General features: G+C 39.2%; 2 protein-coding genes and 1 long non-coding RNA gene across 3 annotated transcripts; 1 reads left to right on the forward strand and 2 right to left on the reverse strand.

Moving 5' to 3' along the window:
* Nucleotides 1-237: 237 nt before the first annotated feature.
* Nucleotides 238-1544, reverse strand: LOC130715446 (uncharacterized). Its single transcript, XR_009011671.1, has 2 exons — nucleotides 743-1544; nucleotides 238-640 (listed from the first exon to the last, which is right to left on the reverse strand). It is a non-coding gene; the product is annotated as an uncharacterized LOC130715446 (long non-coding RNA).
* Nucleotides 1545-2380: 836 nt separating this feature from the next.
* Nucleotides 2381-3865, reverse strand: LOC130712559 (uncharacterized). The gene has a single exon (XM_057562388.1). It carries the CDS (start codon nucleotides 3863-3865, stop codon nucleotides 2381-2383), a length of 1485 nt encoding a protein of 494 aa, XP_057418371.1.
* Nucleotides 3866-6732: 2867 nt separating this feature from the next.
* Nucleotides 6733-10117, forward strand: LOC130712560 (anaphase-promoting complex subunit 11-like; the record flags this gene model as incomplete). Its single annotated transcript, XM_057562389.1, has 3 exons — nucleotides 6733-6752; nucleotides 7192-7310; nucleotides 9794-10117. Coding segments are annotated over 3 exons (255 nt in total), but the record flags the coding sequence as incomplete, so codon positions are not given.
* Nucleotides 10118-17780: the final 7663 nt, after the last annotated feature.

The following is a 17780-nucleotide window of genomic DNA, read 5'->3' on the forward strand; positions in this document are numbered from 1 at the left end:
GAACATCAACTGTACAGCGACTTTAGCTAATTTTTAAATACGTCAAATAAACTCCGAAAAATCTAATATTTTTATCCTGACTTCATCTACAGGTTTTGTAAATCCTCATAAATTTTCAAGTCCAAATTCGAAGTACAAAATTCAGGAAAAATCGAATACTACAGCAGTTCGTGAGAAACGGGACAGCTTAACCCGTGCTCACTAAAATGCGTATAACTTGAGCTAGATAAATCGAAATTACATGAAACCAGTGGCAAAATTTTGCTAACAGAAAATGCTACAATACTTATGAAGACTACTTCTTCAAATTCGGTCATTAAACCTACGTATTTGACAGAACAGCAGCTACTATAATCACAGGACAACAACAGCATAACTTCTCCTAATCTAATATCGAACCCATGCTCATCCAGAGGTAATCAATACATAAACAACAGAACTAACTAGAGATTAACCATCTCCAATGCCCTTACATTTTCAAAAACATTTTCAGCCCCTACAAGAATTAAAACGATACCCAAAACAGAAAAATATTTTGTTTTCTACCTTAAGCCTCATGGCTAAGGTTCTGAATTTGCTTCTTCATCTTCTGTAACAGCAGCTTCTGTCTTCCTCTGAGGACCATCATTGTTGAACAACACTGGCACAGTTCAAGCAAGGACTCAGCAGATGAATAAGAGGATTAAAATTAGGGTTTTGAAAAGGGAAAAGCAGAAATTGGAAGGGAGGATTAATCTCTTACCCAAAATTGATAATCAATTCAGCAAGAGGAGGAGGAGAGCTTCCTGGTTTTGAGTTCAGTGAAATCTCCGGCGAAGTTTGGCCGGAGAAGACGGTGGTTCACGGTGGCTGGCGGCGGTTCCCGGCGAAGGTGGTCGGAATCCAAAATTTCTTTAGGGGTTTTGCAGCGCACGTCGAGGGGAGTTCCAGGGTGTGGTTGGTTTCTCCAAAAACTCAGTGGTTCGCCGGAGATCGGAGTTGAAAGGTGGCGGTTTTAGGGTTTCTTTTTTTCCTTATTTTTCACGTCTGTGGTGGCTGGAGCTCGTGGTGGTTGCAGCCATGGAGGAGAGGGACTCACGGTGATACTGGTGCTGGTAGTGGTTGAGGAACCAGAGGAGAAAAACGCGTGGTGGTGGCGTTTTGGCTCGCGGTGGTGGCGGTGGTTGGCTGCGGGCTCGCGTGAGGAGGGCGCGGTGGTGGCTGGCGTGAGAGGGAGAAGGGAAACATGGTGATGGTGATAACTCTTGTTGCTGTATCAGAAGAAGAAGAAGAAGAAAATGGGTTTGGAGAGGAAGAGAGAAAGAGTCGAGAGGTTGAGGGAGAGCGTGAGTGGGGGAACGCGTGAGGGAGAGTGGGAGAAGAGAGTGAGAGAAAAGGGGAATCTGATTGGTGAAGTGGGACCCGCATGAGAGAGAAATTGATCCGAAAATTTGAATAAAAGAGAAAATTTTTTTTTTTTGGTATCTAGGTACCAGTAGGATTTGAATCCAGGACTTGGGAAATTTTAATCCATCAAGTACCATTTTGAATGAAAGGATAAGTGGTTGAGGGAAAAGAATAAAGAATATTCTTTGGTGACAGGCTAACGTAGGTAATTATAAAAAGGTGACCTGTTAGAGCAGGTCATCTCTATAAAAGAAAGAGATAATTAAATAGTATAAATTTCTAAGATTAAAATAAAATAACACATAAAAATAATTCTAATTTTATTCTTGTATTTAAATAAACCTCTATAAGATTGAAATATTGAAATTAATTATTACTTGATTAATTTTCACCAACCGCGATTAGATTTGAGTCAAGAAAATAATATAAAAATACTACAATATAAATGCGCGATTAAATAACTATAAGGAAAATATTCCTTGAGGTATTTTCCGCTGTCGTGACGCGAATAATATTTCAGTCACAATTAATTACTAAATAATACGTGTTGTCGTGATTAAGGAGATTAAATGAATAAACGATCTATTAAATTTCGGGTCTTACAGCTAACTTGTGAGTGATTATACTAGGATCAATCCCCGGTACATCATTAATCGTCCAAGCAAATAGATCCAAGTTATCACCCAAGAGGGCGAGCAACCGTTTCTCTTGATTTTTTTGACAAGCCACTGCCGATCTTTAATACCTTATCCTTGACTTGTGCGGATTTAGTTTCTTCCAAGGGCCGCGGGCGGAAATCGTCAACATCGTCTCTTGGGTCCAGAGTAAACCCTTCCTGAGGGAAAATTTCTGTAATTCGATGACTCTCCTTGGCGGCTTTTCTCCCATAGAGAGCCACAATCCTAAGATAGCATTCCCTTACGGCATTCTGATCCACACGCAAAACTCCAATTTTCTCGTTGCACGCCGGATACTTTATGGTTAAGTGGGCGGTTCATATTACAGCACATAACTTGTTGAGAGTGTCTCGCCCTATGAGGGCGTTATAATTTGCACGACATGCTAATACCAAATACTTGACTTGAATTTTTTTGACTAATTCCCTTTCTCCAAAAGCAGTTGGGATTTCCACATAGCCTCGCACATTGACACGATCACCAGTGAATCCAACCAGAGTTCCTAAATATGGTTTGAGATCTGATTCTTTTAGACCCATGCGATCGAATGCGTCACCATAAATAATGTCAGCCGAGGATCCCTGGTCCAAAAATACTTTCTTTGTTTTGTAATTGTTAACTCTGATTGTTACCACTATCAGATCATTGTCATGTGGGATTACATGAGCAAAATCTTGAGGGGAGAATGTGATCGGTGAGTGATTCAACCAACATGCTCCTTCATATGCCTCGTGCACCGAGTGCACCGCAGCTACATATCTTTTTCTGGCTTTACTGGAGATCTCACCGCCACCAAATTCGCCTGCTATAGATGAGCATTCACCCACAGGACCGCCTAATTCTTCCACCACTTCCTTGCCTTTTCCTTTCTCACCCCGAGTCGCCTTGGCGAGCTCTTGTGTTGACGCATCCTTAACAAAATTTGCCAAATGTCTTGCCTTAATCAATCGATCGATCTCCCGTCGCAAGGTCCAACCGTTGTCAGTGGTGTGCCCTAAAGCTTTGTGGAATTCACACCACCTGTTAGTATCGACATTAGATGGGGGTCGCCTTGGCGGTGGTGGGTATTGCACAACATTCGTCTGACCCACAGCCCTCAATATTGTGCTCAAAGGCGCATTTAGTTTGGTCAGTGGGGCTGCATTTGGTGAGGCAGCTGGCTGAGTCGCCGGAGTGGGGGAGGCTCCTTGGGAATTCCTGTGCCAAGTGTTGCTTTGGAAGCCCGGTTTGGAATCCTGATATGGGCCAGGTCTTGGCTGGCATGGAGTGAATGCTGGCCTTGCGTCTTTTCCCGCCTTGGGCTTTTCTGGTGGAACAGTGCCTGGATGGGCACCTTTTCTCCAATCTTCCCTTTCCTTCTTGTTTTGATCATCTTGCTCTATCAAGATAAATTCTTGAACTCTGGCTCGTAAGTCCATCATATCGCGCGCCGGGCGCCTTGTCAAATCGCGATTCAAAGGTCCTGCACGAAGTCCGTTTTTGAAGGATGCCACACACACATCGGGGCTATCCTCCTCCGGCTGAACAACCATCTTGTTGAATCTCGCCATGTATGTTTTAAGTTTCTCACCCGGTTGTTGATTTATATTGATTACGTCAAAAATAGTTGCTTTTGTGGTATTGTTGGCTGAGAATTGAGTTAAGAATTTAGTAGATAAAAAATTGTCAATTGAGAAAGGTGGCTGCTTAATAAACCATTGCATTGCCATGCCCTTAAATGTTGATGGCAACAATCTACATTTCACCGCATTTGTCGCCCCGCCAATGACCATTTTGGTGTTGAAGTACCTCAAATGCTCCATGGGATCAGAGTCGCCGAATAGGCGTCCAATGTCATTGTCTGCAGATGCTCGGGTATTTCAACCGCAGTGACGACGGGTACGAAAGGTTGGAATTCAACTACATCCTCAGCCTCCAGACGTTGTCCACGCTTGAAATCTCTCATTTGGTTCAAATACTCCACCTGAGCTTGCAAATGCTCATTCTGGCGTTGAACATTTTGCAAAGTATCCAACATATGCTTTAAAGCGACTGGCGTGATACCTGTTATCGCCTCTTGTTCTTTCACAGGGTTGTTGGCCCTTAAGTCATCCAGATTGATGTGTACAGGCGTCACTGGCCGCCTCCGTACACCTGGATCTGACTTAGCCAGCAGAGCTGAAGGTTTGCTCGGAGTTGGTTTTGTTGCTGGTGACGGTTGTGACGGCGCCACCGAGTGAACACCCTCCGAGGAAGCCTCCTGCTCTGGTTCAGAATGTATGACATGGTTATCATCTTGATCGTCGCAGTGTCAGTCGTGTCGACCTCCATCTCTACGGCGGAAGTCACGACGGCCTACACCACATGAACGAGTCTCCATCAGCTGTAACTCTCACCTTCTACGTCACGTGTAGATCTAGGTTAGAGCCACAGATGGCGCCAATGTTCTGTACTAGGAATATCTTAAGTAAGAAAGGTACACTAAGGAAACCCTAGCACAGCACAAATATGGACATGATGTAATAAAAGGGAAACATTCTCATTAATGACAGTAAAGTTGTCAGATACAAGGTAAAAATCTCCCTTTTATAGAGGGTGTGGTCAACATCTAGATTGTTCCTATATTTGGGCCTTTACAAGCGAGGCCCAAATCCCTATGCAGATAAGACAAACCCAAAAGAATCTTCTAGCTGGCAGATGGGACCCTCGGTAAAACGATAGACCTTCAGACCTTCCATTGTCGCCCGTGACCTTTGCCAAACTGACGTGTCGCCATCTTCCATGAGTGTAATGGGCGGGAATCATATGAGGGATGTCCCGCCCGGTCCAATCATCATCCGTTGTTGTGTCTCTATCACAGTCTTGTTCGCATTCGCCCCTTTTTTGGGCGTTCATTTTCCTAGGTCACTTCTTATTTTTGGTGGTTCAAACAAAATGAGGAATTCAAAAAGATAAACTCTAGGGTTTCTTTGTCCCAGTTCTCCTGAGTTACCACCAATGATGGCGGCGGTGGAGGTGGTGGCGGTGGAGGCGGCGAAGGTGGAGGCAATGGAGGTGGTGGAGGTGGAGGAGATGGCGGTGGAGGAGGTGGTAATGGTGGTCCTTGAGCTTTCTATGCTCATAGATCTAGTTCTGCTCAACCTAGGTCCACCTGAAATGGCCCACGCTGCACTGACTGCACCTTTACCGATTGCTCTCCCTGAACAACCTGAATCTTTTGCATCGCCTTTGACACGGCTCCATCACTAAATCTCACAATCTCAAACAAACAAAGGTAAACATGTGATCTAGGAATCAATTTATCGATCCCCACAAACGACGCCAATTGTTCCAGTATAGAAACAATAGTGACAGTGATAGGTCCAAAACCCTACTGGAGGTAGGGTAATATAATATCGTAGTCTCCTATGCATAACAAGCCAAAAAGTCCTTTTTCAAGGGACAAGTATTCCCTTTTTTTAAGGGGTTTCCAAAACCCTAAGTAACTCCTAGTTGGGCTCTTGGGCCTTATAACTTCCAGGCGAAGATTCCATACAAGCACAACACCCACCCTTGAGCGATCCCTAGCTAGTTCCTGGACCGGGCGAGCCCCTATAGGGGCAGCGCCCTAAGGTAGCCCGCCATTGGCGGGTCAGTTGGCCTCTAAGTCGGGCCTAAATGCGTGGCTCAAGTGGCCCATCAAGAATAGGCTAACACGCGGGGCCCAGACACCCACACGTATAAATAGGCCGCAGTTATCAATTGTACGGGGATTTTGGCTTATTTCTCAATATTACGAGTAAAATTCATTTACGCTCTCTCTCTCTACCCTTTCTCTCTAGTGCAATCTCTCTACACTCTAGGTATTACCCTACCTCACAATGCTCCATACTAGAACATTTGGCGCCGTTTGTGGGGATCGAACCCACGACCACGTGGGTTCCTATGAACCCGCGCTTGTCATTTGGTTGATTCGCTTGTTTGGGTTCCTATGAACATCACTGTGCCAGTAAACATCATGAGTGATACCCTATTACAACGAGAGGGCTCACCTAGTCCATATGAAAATTGAAATTTGTAAAATGACTTAATTAGAGCGAAGTAATTAAAACTAGAGAGGCGCAAAAGCGCGCACTCGTGAAACTATAGAGGCAAAAAGTGTATTTAAACCCAAATATTTTAACATGAATAATGTTTGGTTCACACCTCAAAGTAGAGGTGGAGGAAGAGAGAGATAGGAAGAAAAGAGAGAGAAAATAAAAATATATGATAGATGATTTGATTAATAGAGAAGAGAGAAATAGATAGAAAATAAAGGTGGAAAAAAAAGAATTGTGGTTGTATCATAACTCATTTTAACAACATTGTGTCTATTGTGTTCGATATCATAGACTCACTTTTACTCCATTTCAAAATCTTGGTCTCTAAATTGTAAATTCATATTCGCACCAATTCTGCACCATCGACCATTGCTGGGGACAGAGATGAAAGTGAAGATCTTGCGTATCCTTCTCAAAATCCTACTCTTCATTTCCTCTTTCATTTTTCGCAGATTACATGTTTGTAACTTTGCTTCACAGGGTTGTACGTTTTCAAATTTTCATTCTTTTACTCACTCAGCCTTTTTTTCTTGAATATATCATTAATTGGGTATTTGAAGAATGTAAAAAAGATGATGTTTTTCTTGACAAATGTCACTCGGTCTTGATATTCGTTGATCTTCTACAAAGAGTAAGTTCTCCTTTTCATCTTCAACATAACTTTTGTAATTGTAAGATGATCATGAACTTGTTCTGCTTTCTGGGTATGTTTGTTTTATAGTACTTGTTGGAGAAGGTGGGAAATAGGGAGTGGAAATGTGTAGATTTTCACTGTTATTGCTCTATTGGGTTGGGTTGATGATGGAAAATCATTTTCATTTTTCAGCTTTATGTGGTAGGATAGCCTAGAGTTGTGTATCTGCAGTTGGTAGAAGGTGGACTAGAGAGAGGAGAGTGAAAATGAAGTGGGTTGTAAAGGTTATGAATTTTGGTTGATGAAACTATCTGCCAATTGAATTTCAGATAGTTTTAATTCCAAAAAATTTAGCATCCTTAGTTTTCCCCTTAGTTTTCTATCTATTACTTGCAATTGCTACTAAATGTCCTCATTCTCCTTTCTCAAATTGTAGATGGCATGCTGTTGCTTCGTGGACTTGGGATGCGCAGGATGAAACATGTGGGATTTGTAGGATGGCCTTTGATGGATGTTGTCCTGACTGCAAACTTCCTGGGGATGACTGCCCGATAAGTAAGCTTCCGATAATATTATGTCGTGGTGACTCTCTTCGTTATCATTATTTTTGGGAGTTTTATGCTACTCAAGCCGTAGTAAGCTCAACTGCACAGCAGTTAAATGCTTGTGTTTCAATTATTCTCATAGTAGCTTGATGGTGTTCCTACTTTGTGGGGTCTTAAGGAAGCCTCAGAAAACAGATCTTTAGTAGTTAGCTTAATAGAGTTTTCAAACTTTCTTTATAAGTTTGTAGGTTATAACCTTATATACAAAAAGTTCCTGCTTATTGCTCACAGGGTCTCTACATTTAGGACAGAGAATCTCTATCTTCCCTAATGTGTGAAATTGTTTAGATTATGATAGGTACCAGAAAATACTTAAAAGGAACAGAGAAGGAAAGGTATGTTGTACTTCCATATTAAATCTGAAAAATGAAATTTTGATCGTGGTATGGCCTGTATACAAATTGTATAAAAAAGAAGAAAATGAAAAACAGACTAGACAATTTTGAGAGTGCCTAATCTCTGCCAATCCAAGCCAAGTTCCAGCCAGTCCAATCAAACACCCTCTACCTATATTCTGTCCCTCCAACTGGCCTACATGCATCCTTTCACTCACTATTGCCAACTAGGAAACTAGTTATTCCTTTTTCTATCTTCTAATCTTGATCTAAAATATCCGATGCATCCCACCTCTTTCCCCTCCTCACATACATTTTAGTTATCATGGACTTTGACTTTGGTACTTCATCCATCCATCTTGTAGAATATACCTTGTCCCCAAAGTGGAAATCCGGGAAATGTTCTTGAACCTCAGGTAACATTTCCCAAGAATTTTCACAAGTAGGCAAGTGTTTTCATTTGATCCAAACCTTTATAGCCCCTGGTGATTTTTTTCTAAGAGACAATACTTCTTCTGCTTAAACCTGGTATTTCGGAGCTTCACAAAATGCTCCTTAAATTCTTCTAACATATCATTCCATTCATCTATCATTTTATTAACTTCTTCTAACATATCATTCCATTCATCTATCATTTTGTTAACTTCCTGTACTGAAGTTTGCTCCACATCCCCTCTAATCACAGCTGGAGGATCCTTCCCATACAAGCCCGAAAATGGGTCATCTTTGTGGATGAGTGGTAATTTCTATTGAACTGAAGTTGTGCTCAACTCGGCCCATAGCTTTGGTTTGGTACCTTTCAAGCATCTCAAGTAAGCTTTTAAGCTCCTATTTTGTCATCCGTTTGTGGATGATATGCAGAACTGAACCTCAACTTTGTTCCTGCCAATTTGAACATCTCTGCAAACAGTCTTGAAATCCACTTCTTCTGTTCTTCACTCATCATAATCCAATCAGCCTAGAATGTGAGGCTTTTATGATCTGTGGACTCCACAAAATTTCCTTCTCAACATTTAATGCCCCCATTTTTTAATAGCCATTAGTTCCTTCTCACACGTAGAAACAGTAGAAACTGACTGAGCTTCATTTGCAAATGCAAATAGTACAACCTCTATAGTAATCTAGCTTCATTTGAAGAACCTCGAATTGGCCCTAGCTACATAAGCACACTTGATTGGACACTTATATTGAGGAAGGGGTTAACAACTCTCTAGTTCTTCACAAAAACCTTAAGTTCAGTGAAATAATATGTCAATGAAAGAGTTCTGCTTGGACGAAAATATATCTTGCTGCAGCTCAGCATTGCTACCCCAATCACCTTGGCAGTTTTTCCAAACATCAGATGCTATATCCATGTAAACAACACATTGGGATATTGAAGGTGAAATAGAAATCAAAATCCATGAAAGGACCAAGTTTATTACAGCATTCCCATGCATCAAACTTGATCAAATCTGTTTGTCATAGGTATACTTCTATCCAAGAACCCAAAAATATCTTTCAAAATCATAGCCTTATTCATAGATCTTGTCCAAGAATGGTAATTGTTACCTGTTAATGGCAGATTAACTAAGGTTGCAGGCTTGCAGCTGGATTCTTAGTTGGATGGGCAAAGGATGGGCTTGCAGAAAAGATCAAGCAAACTATGAATTGCGTTACTCACAGTTGGACCATTGTTGTCATGCCATTGGAATAGTCGCACAGAGTGGAGCTTTAATACCATCAAACTAAAATGAAATCATAGAGAGAAAATTGATTCTGACTGAATTGTGGATGAAACTACATCAACATCAACAAGTGTTCAGATATAAGTGTCCATATTATTGCTGCTAACTGACATAGATGACTTTCCTTTTTATTTGATACTCTCTCTTCCTTAGAGAGGTGAAAACTTACAAAGAGCTCCTCATAAAAGTGCCTCAGAACTGAATATTGTTCGCTTTTTGGTTTTTCACAAACATGCTATAACTACCTGTATGACAGTTTTATCATTTTCTATATAAGATTTGGGTGGATTAAATGTCTAACTAATCAAATTGCAAGATTCTAGAAATACTATATAAGTAATTATTGTAACTGATTTTTGTACTACTTGCAGTTTGGGGTGAATGCAATCACGCATTTCATTTGCACTGTATCCTGAAATGGGTGAATTCTCAGACATCACAAGCGCATTGCCCCATGTGCCGTCGGGAATGGAAGTTTAAAGGATGAGAGGTAAATCTTTTTATTTTTAAGAGGGTGGTCACCTAGAGCAATGTAATTTGGTCCAGTTAATCTGAGGACTCTTCTTCTGCAGTTTTTCCGAGTGTAAAGATTTATAGCTTCTGTATTAGCTTATGTACTTTAGTATATTTATTGTTTCTCTTCTGGTAAGGAGGGGATCAAATTCAGAGTTTCTAATGAGTGCATGTTTATATCATTTTTTTTTTTTGAAAACATAGTGCATGTTTATATCATTAAGGGTGAATGATGATGAAATTTGTAGGTAATATAGGATAGTATTCTAGTTCAAGATAGGGCAAGCCTTCGAACTCCGTTATGAAAAAAAAGCATATATTTAGCAGTACTAATGGGGTGTGTATTGAGATTGAGGATTCCTAAGTTTCTACCATTGAAGAAGTTATCTAATGTGATGTTGATTTGTTGGGTAAGGCTTATAATCCTGATTGAAGTTAGAGATCATAGGAATTTTGCAATTGTCCATTTACTTACTGCCTTGTATTGTTACCATTTTATGTCATACTAGTTTTTTAAACTGGTGAGAAATTAATTTTTTTATACTACTTTATATATATAAATGTACATAACATAACTATTACTTTTCTAATTTAGACAGTAATACTTTTTATGGAAGTCTTTTATTTTTACAATATCCATTGATATAAATTGAATATCATACATGTGTTGTCAATATTTATTATGTTAAAAAAACTGAAGTTATTATGTGAATGGTTTTATATTATATTTTTTTAATAATTTTTTTATGCCGGAGCTTGGAGCTCATTGGGATTTGAAATTTAAGCCCTTTTCTTTGGTGAAACTTAACTACTTTTATTTTTGTTGACACAAAAAAAATCTTTTTATTTCTAGCATTTAGTGTGTTATTTTATCCATTGGATTGAATGTGAATGTGTTTTCTCATTTTGATCGCTTTGTTCAATTGGAAAAGCTATCTTTGAAAGCCAAATATGTCAGTTGATTGTGTTAAAGGAATAGAAGTCATAGTGATTCTTGATATGTGAATTTTGTAAATGCGATAATGTTACCATGGCTTGGAGATCAGTTGCTATATAGAGAGTGTATGGTGTCAGCAGCACCAGTCCCTGTTGGTTGTTCCCCACGGTAGGATGGCACAAGTACAATGTTGATGGCTTGGTTTGGGGTGTCGGTGAGGCGACGTGTGGTGGTGTTCTTCGGGACAGTTCTGGTCACTGATGGCACGGATTTTGTAGGCGTCTTCGCACCTCTCGAATCCTCTACTAACAGAACTTTGGCCCATTCGCACTGGTTGGAGGTGGTGTGATAGTGATCGAAAGTTATTTGGCGGAGGCTGTTGCGGCTATTACATCTTCAGAGCCGCTGGTTAATCCTTTTTTGGAGATGGTGGGTGTTATTCGTCGTGCGATCCCGCTGAATGTGGAGGTTCAGTTCAGCACGGTTCTCGGGAAGCCAACTCTGTGGCAGGTAGTCTAGCTAAATCAGCCCATGTCTTTGGGTTCTGAACTCAAGTGTTACAGTTTTCGTTAGCGGAAGGTCGTCATCTTTTGTACCAGGACGCTGATGAGGCTTAAGCCTCGCTTCACGCTCCTCTAGTCTAGCGTTTGTTGTCGCTTTGGGGCCATGCCCCTCCATGTCACCAAAAAAGAAAGAGAAAGAATAATGTTTGAATATCAATTAAGTGTAACATGATACAATTCACCATTTTGTCATAAAGGAAATGCTAACGTACAAATATACTTAGAAACAGAACTAGGAAATTTAGTGGGGAGGGGGGCCAAAATTTCAAGCATGCCAATAAAATTTACATTGACTATTTCTATTATTAGCTATAAAATTCAATTAAAAATTTACAATGACTATTTTTATTATTAGCTATAAAACTCAATAAAAAAACCACGTATCACCATCCGTTTTTGCGTTTTAGTTGTGCTACAGGTGATTGAGGAGAGAAACCATATTATTAAACAAAATTAATTACTGTTGTTTTAAACAAAATAAATTCAAATATGAAAGAAAATGTAAACACACAATAAAATGGGACCACAACAACTAACAGGGGTTAGTTCAAGTGATACATGTTTGATTCCCCTTAAGCAAGGTCTCAGGTTTGAGTCATGTGGATGGAAAAAATCTTCGCTAGGAGAGTTAGCTCCAACATGATATGGATGTTCCCGACTCGAACAGGATTTGCCTCCGAAGGATAACACCTATCTTACACCAGAAAAAAAAATGGGACCACAACCACCGATGAGACCACTACACTTTAAACTATTGACCGCTGAAATGGAAGTCTTCCAACCTCAATTTTTTGTTCCTCCCAAAAGTAGGGGAATTAGGAGGGGAAATAAATTTTAGACAAAAATAACCCTGCACAAATCTAAAAATTCAAATTTTTAACTTAGGGTTTCCCTTCTTTATTTCACGTGTATTCCTTCCTTCTTCTATTCCTTCCTTCTTCTCTATCTGACGCTTTCTTCTTGCTGTATGAATGGGGTACAAATCCCTCTTACTGCCTGGGACTTTTGTAATTCGGTTTCAATCTGTTTTTCTATCGGTTGTAATGGAGGGGGTTTATTGTCGTGTGTGCTGGTACTCTTTTGTGCTTTGAAGAGGGATTTGTGTAGAAGTCTCGTTTTCTCTCTCTGCTTTTGAGGGTCCTGATTGTTCTTGCTTCGTTTGTGAGCCCAAGATGCTTCGTTTGTGATTCAAGGGTCTGTAGGAATGTTTCCAGCGTTTTAGTGGCTAGGCTTTTAAGTTTTCTCACTCAATTATTTTTACTCAATTGGCTTGTGCCCCCATTGATGTTACTTGGCTTAACAAAAAAAAAGATAAATTCTTTGAAGGTGGCATAAAAGTAATTTTAATTATAAAATCTCTTCCTTCTCTCATGAACCAAATTAAAATAAGTTGTTTTTCTTTCCCTCCCCTCCTATGATCCAAACGTAATAAGTAATAAAATTCCTCCCTCCCTTCCCCTCCCCTCCCCTCCCCTCCCCTCCATTAAAATCCCTCCCCTCCCCACCCCTCCTTTGAACCAAACAGTAGCTAACCGATTAGCGTTGGGTGCTATGCAGGATCACCATTTGGATGATATTCACCTCCATCTTGGTTAGCATTGCAGCAGATTAATGATGTTGCTGGTGTTTGTGTTGAAAGGTTAGTGCGTAGCCCTTGTTGTGTGTATCTTTCTCTCTCTTTTTTCTTCTCTTAATTTTTTCTTTGTTTGTGGGCTTAGGCCCTTATATTCATAAGAAAAATGGCATACCCAACCTTCACTTGTTTTTGGTGAATACCCGACCTTCACTTTTTTGGTGTAGTAAATAACCTAAATTTCTTTCTTGAACTTAAATAACCTAAATCAAATATAAAGTAATTTATATGTACCGATGTTCTAGTTTAAACTTTAAGTCTTAATTGCCTATTTATTCCCTCTATTTTAGATTGTGTGATTTTGGCCCTATTGTATTTTGAGATAATGAAGTCCATCTACATTCATTTATGAAAATTGTATATCTAGAGGTCATTTAGTATGTTGTATAGTATATGGTCTGACAGTATCAGGTTTGATAGTATGAGGTTTGATAAAAATTTAATACTATACAGTGTTTGGTCATACACTATATAACTTATCATTTCATTTAAATTAATATAAACTTATGTTTCACTCATGAATTATTGAATAATTATAAATATTATAAATGTAAGGCCTGGATTTTAGTGCAATTATTTAATTAATTAAATATATTTATATTTATTCGAAATAATATAATTACAGTAGAAATTACTGTGCGATGTGTGCTTAGCTTACGGTAACTGTAAAGTTGCTGTCAAGCTAATACGGTAATCTTAGAGTTTATGTTTAAATTTGACAGTGACAGCAGAGTTACTGTTTAATTTCTACAGTAACCTTAGAATTACTGTTTTGAGGTTACAGTAACCTTACGATTACTGTTTTGATTTTACGGTAACTTTAGAGTTGCTGTTTTGATGTGACTTGTGTGATTTGTGTGATTTCGGGCATTTTGCCTGCGCTTTGATTTTGATTAATTTTAATCAGTAGAGTTTTACGTCATTAGAAATAATGCGTAATCGAGAAATGAGTTATACAAGAGTGCATGAGATGAGAAATTTAGAGATGATGCCCTAAGGGGGAGTGTTGGGAGTGATTTTGCATCATATGTGAGGAGAAATTTTATTATTTTGTGAATAATAAAATTAAGGGAATTTAAATGAATTAAATTAGTTATATTTAATTTGTGAGACTAAGGTTGTTTGTTAGAAGTTATAGCAAATTAATTAAGATTTTAAGGTTGTTGTGAAATTTGATGAAGATTTGGCCTAAGATTATGCCATGGCCGAATTTGACTAAGTATGGAGCAATGGAAAACTCTAGAAAGTCCTAGAGGGAGAGAGATGGCCGAATTTGTTAGGAGAAAATGAGGTTGGTGGAGTTTGTTATCTTGTTAAGGTTGTTAGGTGATCATACTTGAAAGATTCACTTAATAATTAAAAGATTTAATCAAGATTTATTTTAATTATGAAAAAGACGAGGTTGTTAATTTGTTATGAGGTTTAAATTTTGAATTAAGAAGAGATATGGTTAAAGTTTGAAAGATCATAGGAGATGAGGGAAAAATTTGAAAAATCTATCACATGGAGAAGGTGATGGGCGGCCATGATAGGAAGGGATAGGGATTTTGATCATTCTTGATGAGTCTTGAGGATTAGTATAAATACCCGACCTTAGAGAAAATAAATCATAAGTCTCCATAACTTAGAAAAATTGTGAAACACTTAGAGAAGAGAGAAGAGAACTCGTGATCTTGAGGGAAGGAGAAGAAGAATTCGTGGATCATCAAGGAAGGAGGAGAATTTCGAAACCCTAAGAGGCTAGAGGAACCTTGACTTTCTTTCTTCTTTTCAACTAAGGCTAAGGTGAGGGAACCACTTCCAGGATTTAAGTCCCTAGAGTTTGCGAATATGCATGCTTACTTGTTTTGTGTGATTATGCATGCTATGTGAAATTTTCTTGAATCTTGATGAATTCTTGTTGAGTCTTTTTGCATGTCTGACGAATCTTTATGAGTCTTGATGAGTCTTTATGCATGTGTGATGAGTCTTTATGATTCTTATGTGATGATTATGTGTGTCATGTTCCTATCTTCATCTTTTCCTTAAATGAAAGCTTGATCAAATAGTTTGTCACAATGAAGGGGATTCACGTGACCAAACCTAGGGTTTTGCCCTGTTTTTCTGAATTTTGGCTCTAACCCTTTTTAGTCGAACTCGGATCTGTGACACCATGTTTTATGTTTTATTCTATATGAAAAAGCGGACGTTTTGACATACTAATCTTGAAAATCCGAGGTTCTTGAATTACAAGTGATTTCTCATGCTTTCAACTTGCTTTCTTGAAAACCGATGCGAATTCCTTTAAAGAAAAGATTATGAGGACATGAATTGTGTGACTATGTGATTAGGATTTGGCATGATAGTATTGATATGCTTATGTATGCTATGCGTGACCTATGCATGTATGTGATTGTGTTGATTGATTTCTATCTATGCACGCTTGAGTGTGAAATTGTGAACTATGCATGAAACCCTAATTTTATGCTTGTGTGCGTGTTTGGTGATGGGGATGTGTGAATGCTTGACTGAATTAATTATTTAGTCATTGCTAATTGTTTGATTCCGAGAATTAAACTTAAGAGGTGATAATTGCTTAACCTTAGAAAATTAGGTTAAACATATGAGAAGTGATTCGCTTGCAAGTGTTGTGAATTATGGATTTTAAAATCTATAGCGATTAAGAGCCATGAGAACGATGGTTTCGTTAGAGACTGAGACTTAACTTGCACGCGAGGGAAATTGTGGTAACGGGGAGTTCCACGAGACTAACCATGATGCGTCATGGGAATCAAACAGCGGGGAGCTGTGCGATTTGAGTTTCTACTCATGGAGATCAAACAGCGGGGAGCTGTGCGACTATGATTTTTACTCATGAGAATTGTTATCTGCGGATAACTGAGATTGGATCCAAGGTGTTGAGGTTGTTGGTACATGTTGTCTTGCATTTTGTTAAATCAACCGATTGCCGAAGCAGATGTCGTGGCATCTGATTCTGTGAAGCTAGGGCATCAGTCATCAGCTTGAATTTCTGTTGTGGGCCCTCTGAAGATTAACTGAAGATATGCTTTCGTGTTACTTGAGGAACAGGTAGTTATTCCAGAAGGGTTTTACTTATGGGTTGTTATTTGTTGAAACAATCTTTGTTAAAAGATTGGATTCTATCTTTACTTGTGCAATAAGTAAACAAAATCTATCAAGATTGCGTTTTGAATTGCTGTTGCTGCAATCTGTTACTTCAGCCCATGCTAACTCTAGAGCCCATGCTACCGCTGCTGAAGTCTATAAAAGGATGAAGACCTAAAACATGAAGACTACCGAAGCTAAGAGAGAGAGATCAAGTGTTTTAGGATTTGTGATTGTGCTTTGTCCTTTGTTAATTGTGAATCCTCTTTGCTCACTGATTCTAGAAAGCAAAGAAGGGTTATGTGTGTTTGATTGCATTCAAACTCTGATCGTTTATTGTGTTCACCAATCATTGTGGCAGTGATTGAGAGATAGTGAAAGGGGCTCTCATACTTAGGTTGAGATTCTAAGTAGAAATACACTGGGTAGATTAGGAAGTGAACTATGAACTGTTGCGTTCATGAGTGTCTGTAATTCCTGAATCTTGAGATAGTGGATTTCCTTTCTTTGGGTGCAAACCCTCCAGACGTAGGTGAAAGTTTTTCACTGAACTGTGTTAACAATTCTTGTGTTTTGTTGTTTCTGGTTTAAGTTCTGTTTTACTGTTAAGCGATTGTCGAACCTATTGTTTCAGCATCGTGCAGGACATTCGTACTACAGGGAACCTGAATTACAATTGACATCAGAGTAGGCACCCTGTTCTGGTTGGGTGAGCTCCAGAGAGTTTGATTCAAGTTCTCATGTATAACAAGGAGGGAGGATCAGTCAATAGGCCACCCATTCTGGATTGTACTAACTATGACTACTGGAAGGTTCGCATGACAGCCTTTCTCAAGTCAATTGACAACAAGACTTGGAAAGCTATTGTCAAGGGATGGAAGCACCCCACGAAGCCTCAGGTTGAAGGCACCTCTACCACTGTTGTGGAGAAACCTGAAGAGGAATGGACCAGTGTTGTAGATGAAGCTGCTCTTGGAAACTCAAAGCCCTAAATGCTATCTTTAATGGAGTCGACAAGAATATGTTTAGGCTGATCAATACGTGTATTGTGGCAAAGGATGCTTGGGAGATTCTGAAGACTGCACATGAAGGCACTACTCGAGTAAGGATGTCAAGACTTCAGATGCTTACTACTCAATTTGAAAATTTGATGATGACTGAAGAAGAGACTATCTCAGAATTCCACATGCGTGTTCGTGATTTGTCTAATGCTTCATTTGCTTTGGGTGAACCTATGTCAGATGAGAAGCTTGTAAGGAAGATCTTGAGATCTCTTCCCCATAAATTTGCTATGAAAGTCACTGCAATTGAGGAGGCTCAAGACATTGAGAACATGAAGGTTGATGAACTTATTGGCTCTTTACAGACATTTGAGTTGAAACTGAGTGGGAAGTCTGAAAAGAAGAATAAGAGTATTGCTTTTGTGTCTAACACTGATGAAGGTGATGATGAAGACTGTGAAGGTGAAAACCTCTCTGAGGCTCTGGCTATGCTAGCAAAAAAATTCAACAGAGCTTTGCGAAAGATTGACAAAATAACCAAGCCTAATTTCGAGGAGATGAAGTTCGACAACAAACCCAAGTTTTCTAATTCATAGAGGAAGACCA

This window comes from Lotus japonicus, chromosome 4 (genome assembly GCF_012489685.1).
Source record: "Lotus japonicus ecotype B-129 chromosome 4, LjGifu_v1.2".
In the NCBI taxonomy this organism is placed as follows: domain Eukaryota; kingdom Viridiplantae; phylum Streptophyta; class Magnoliopsida; order Fabales; family Fabaceae; genus Lotus; species Lotus japonicus.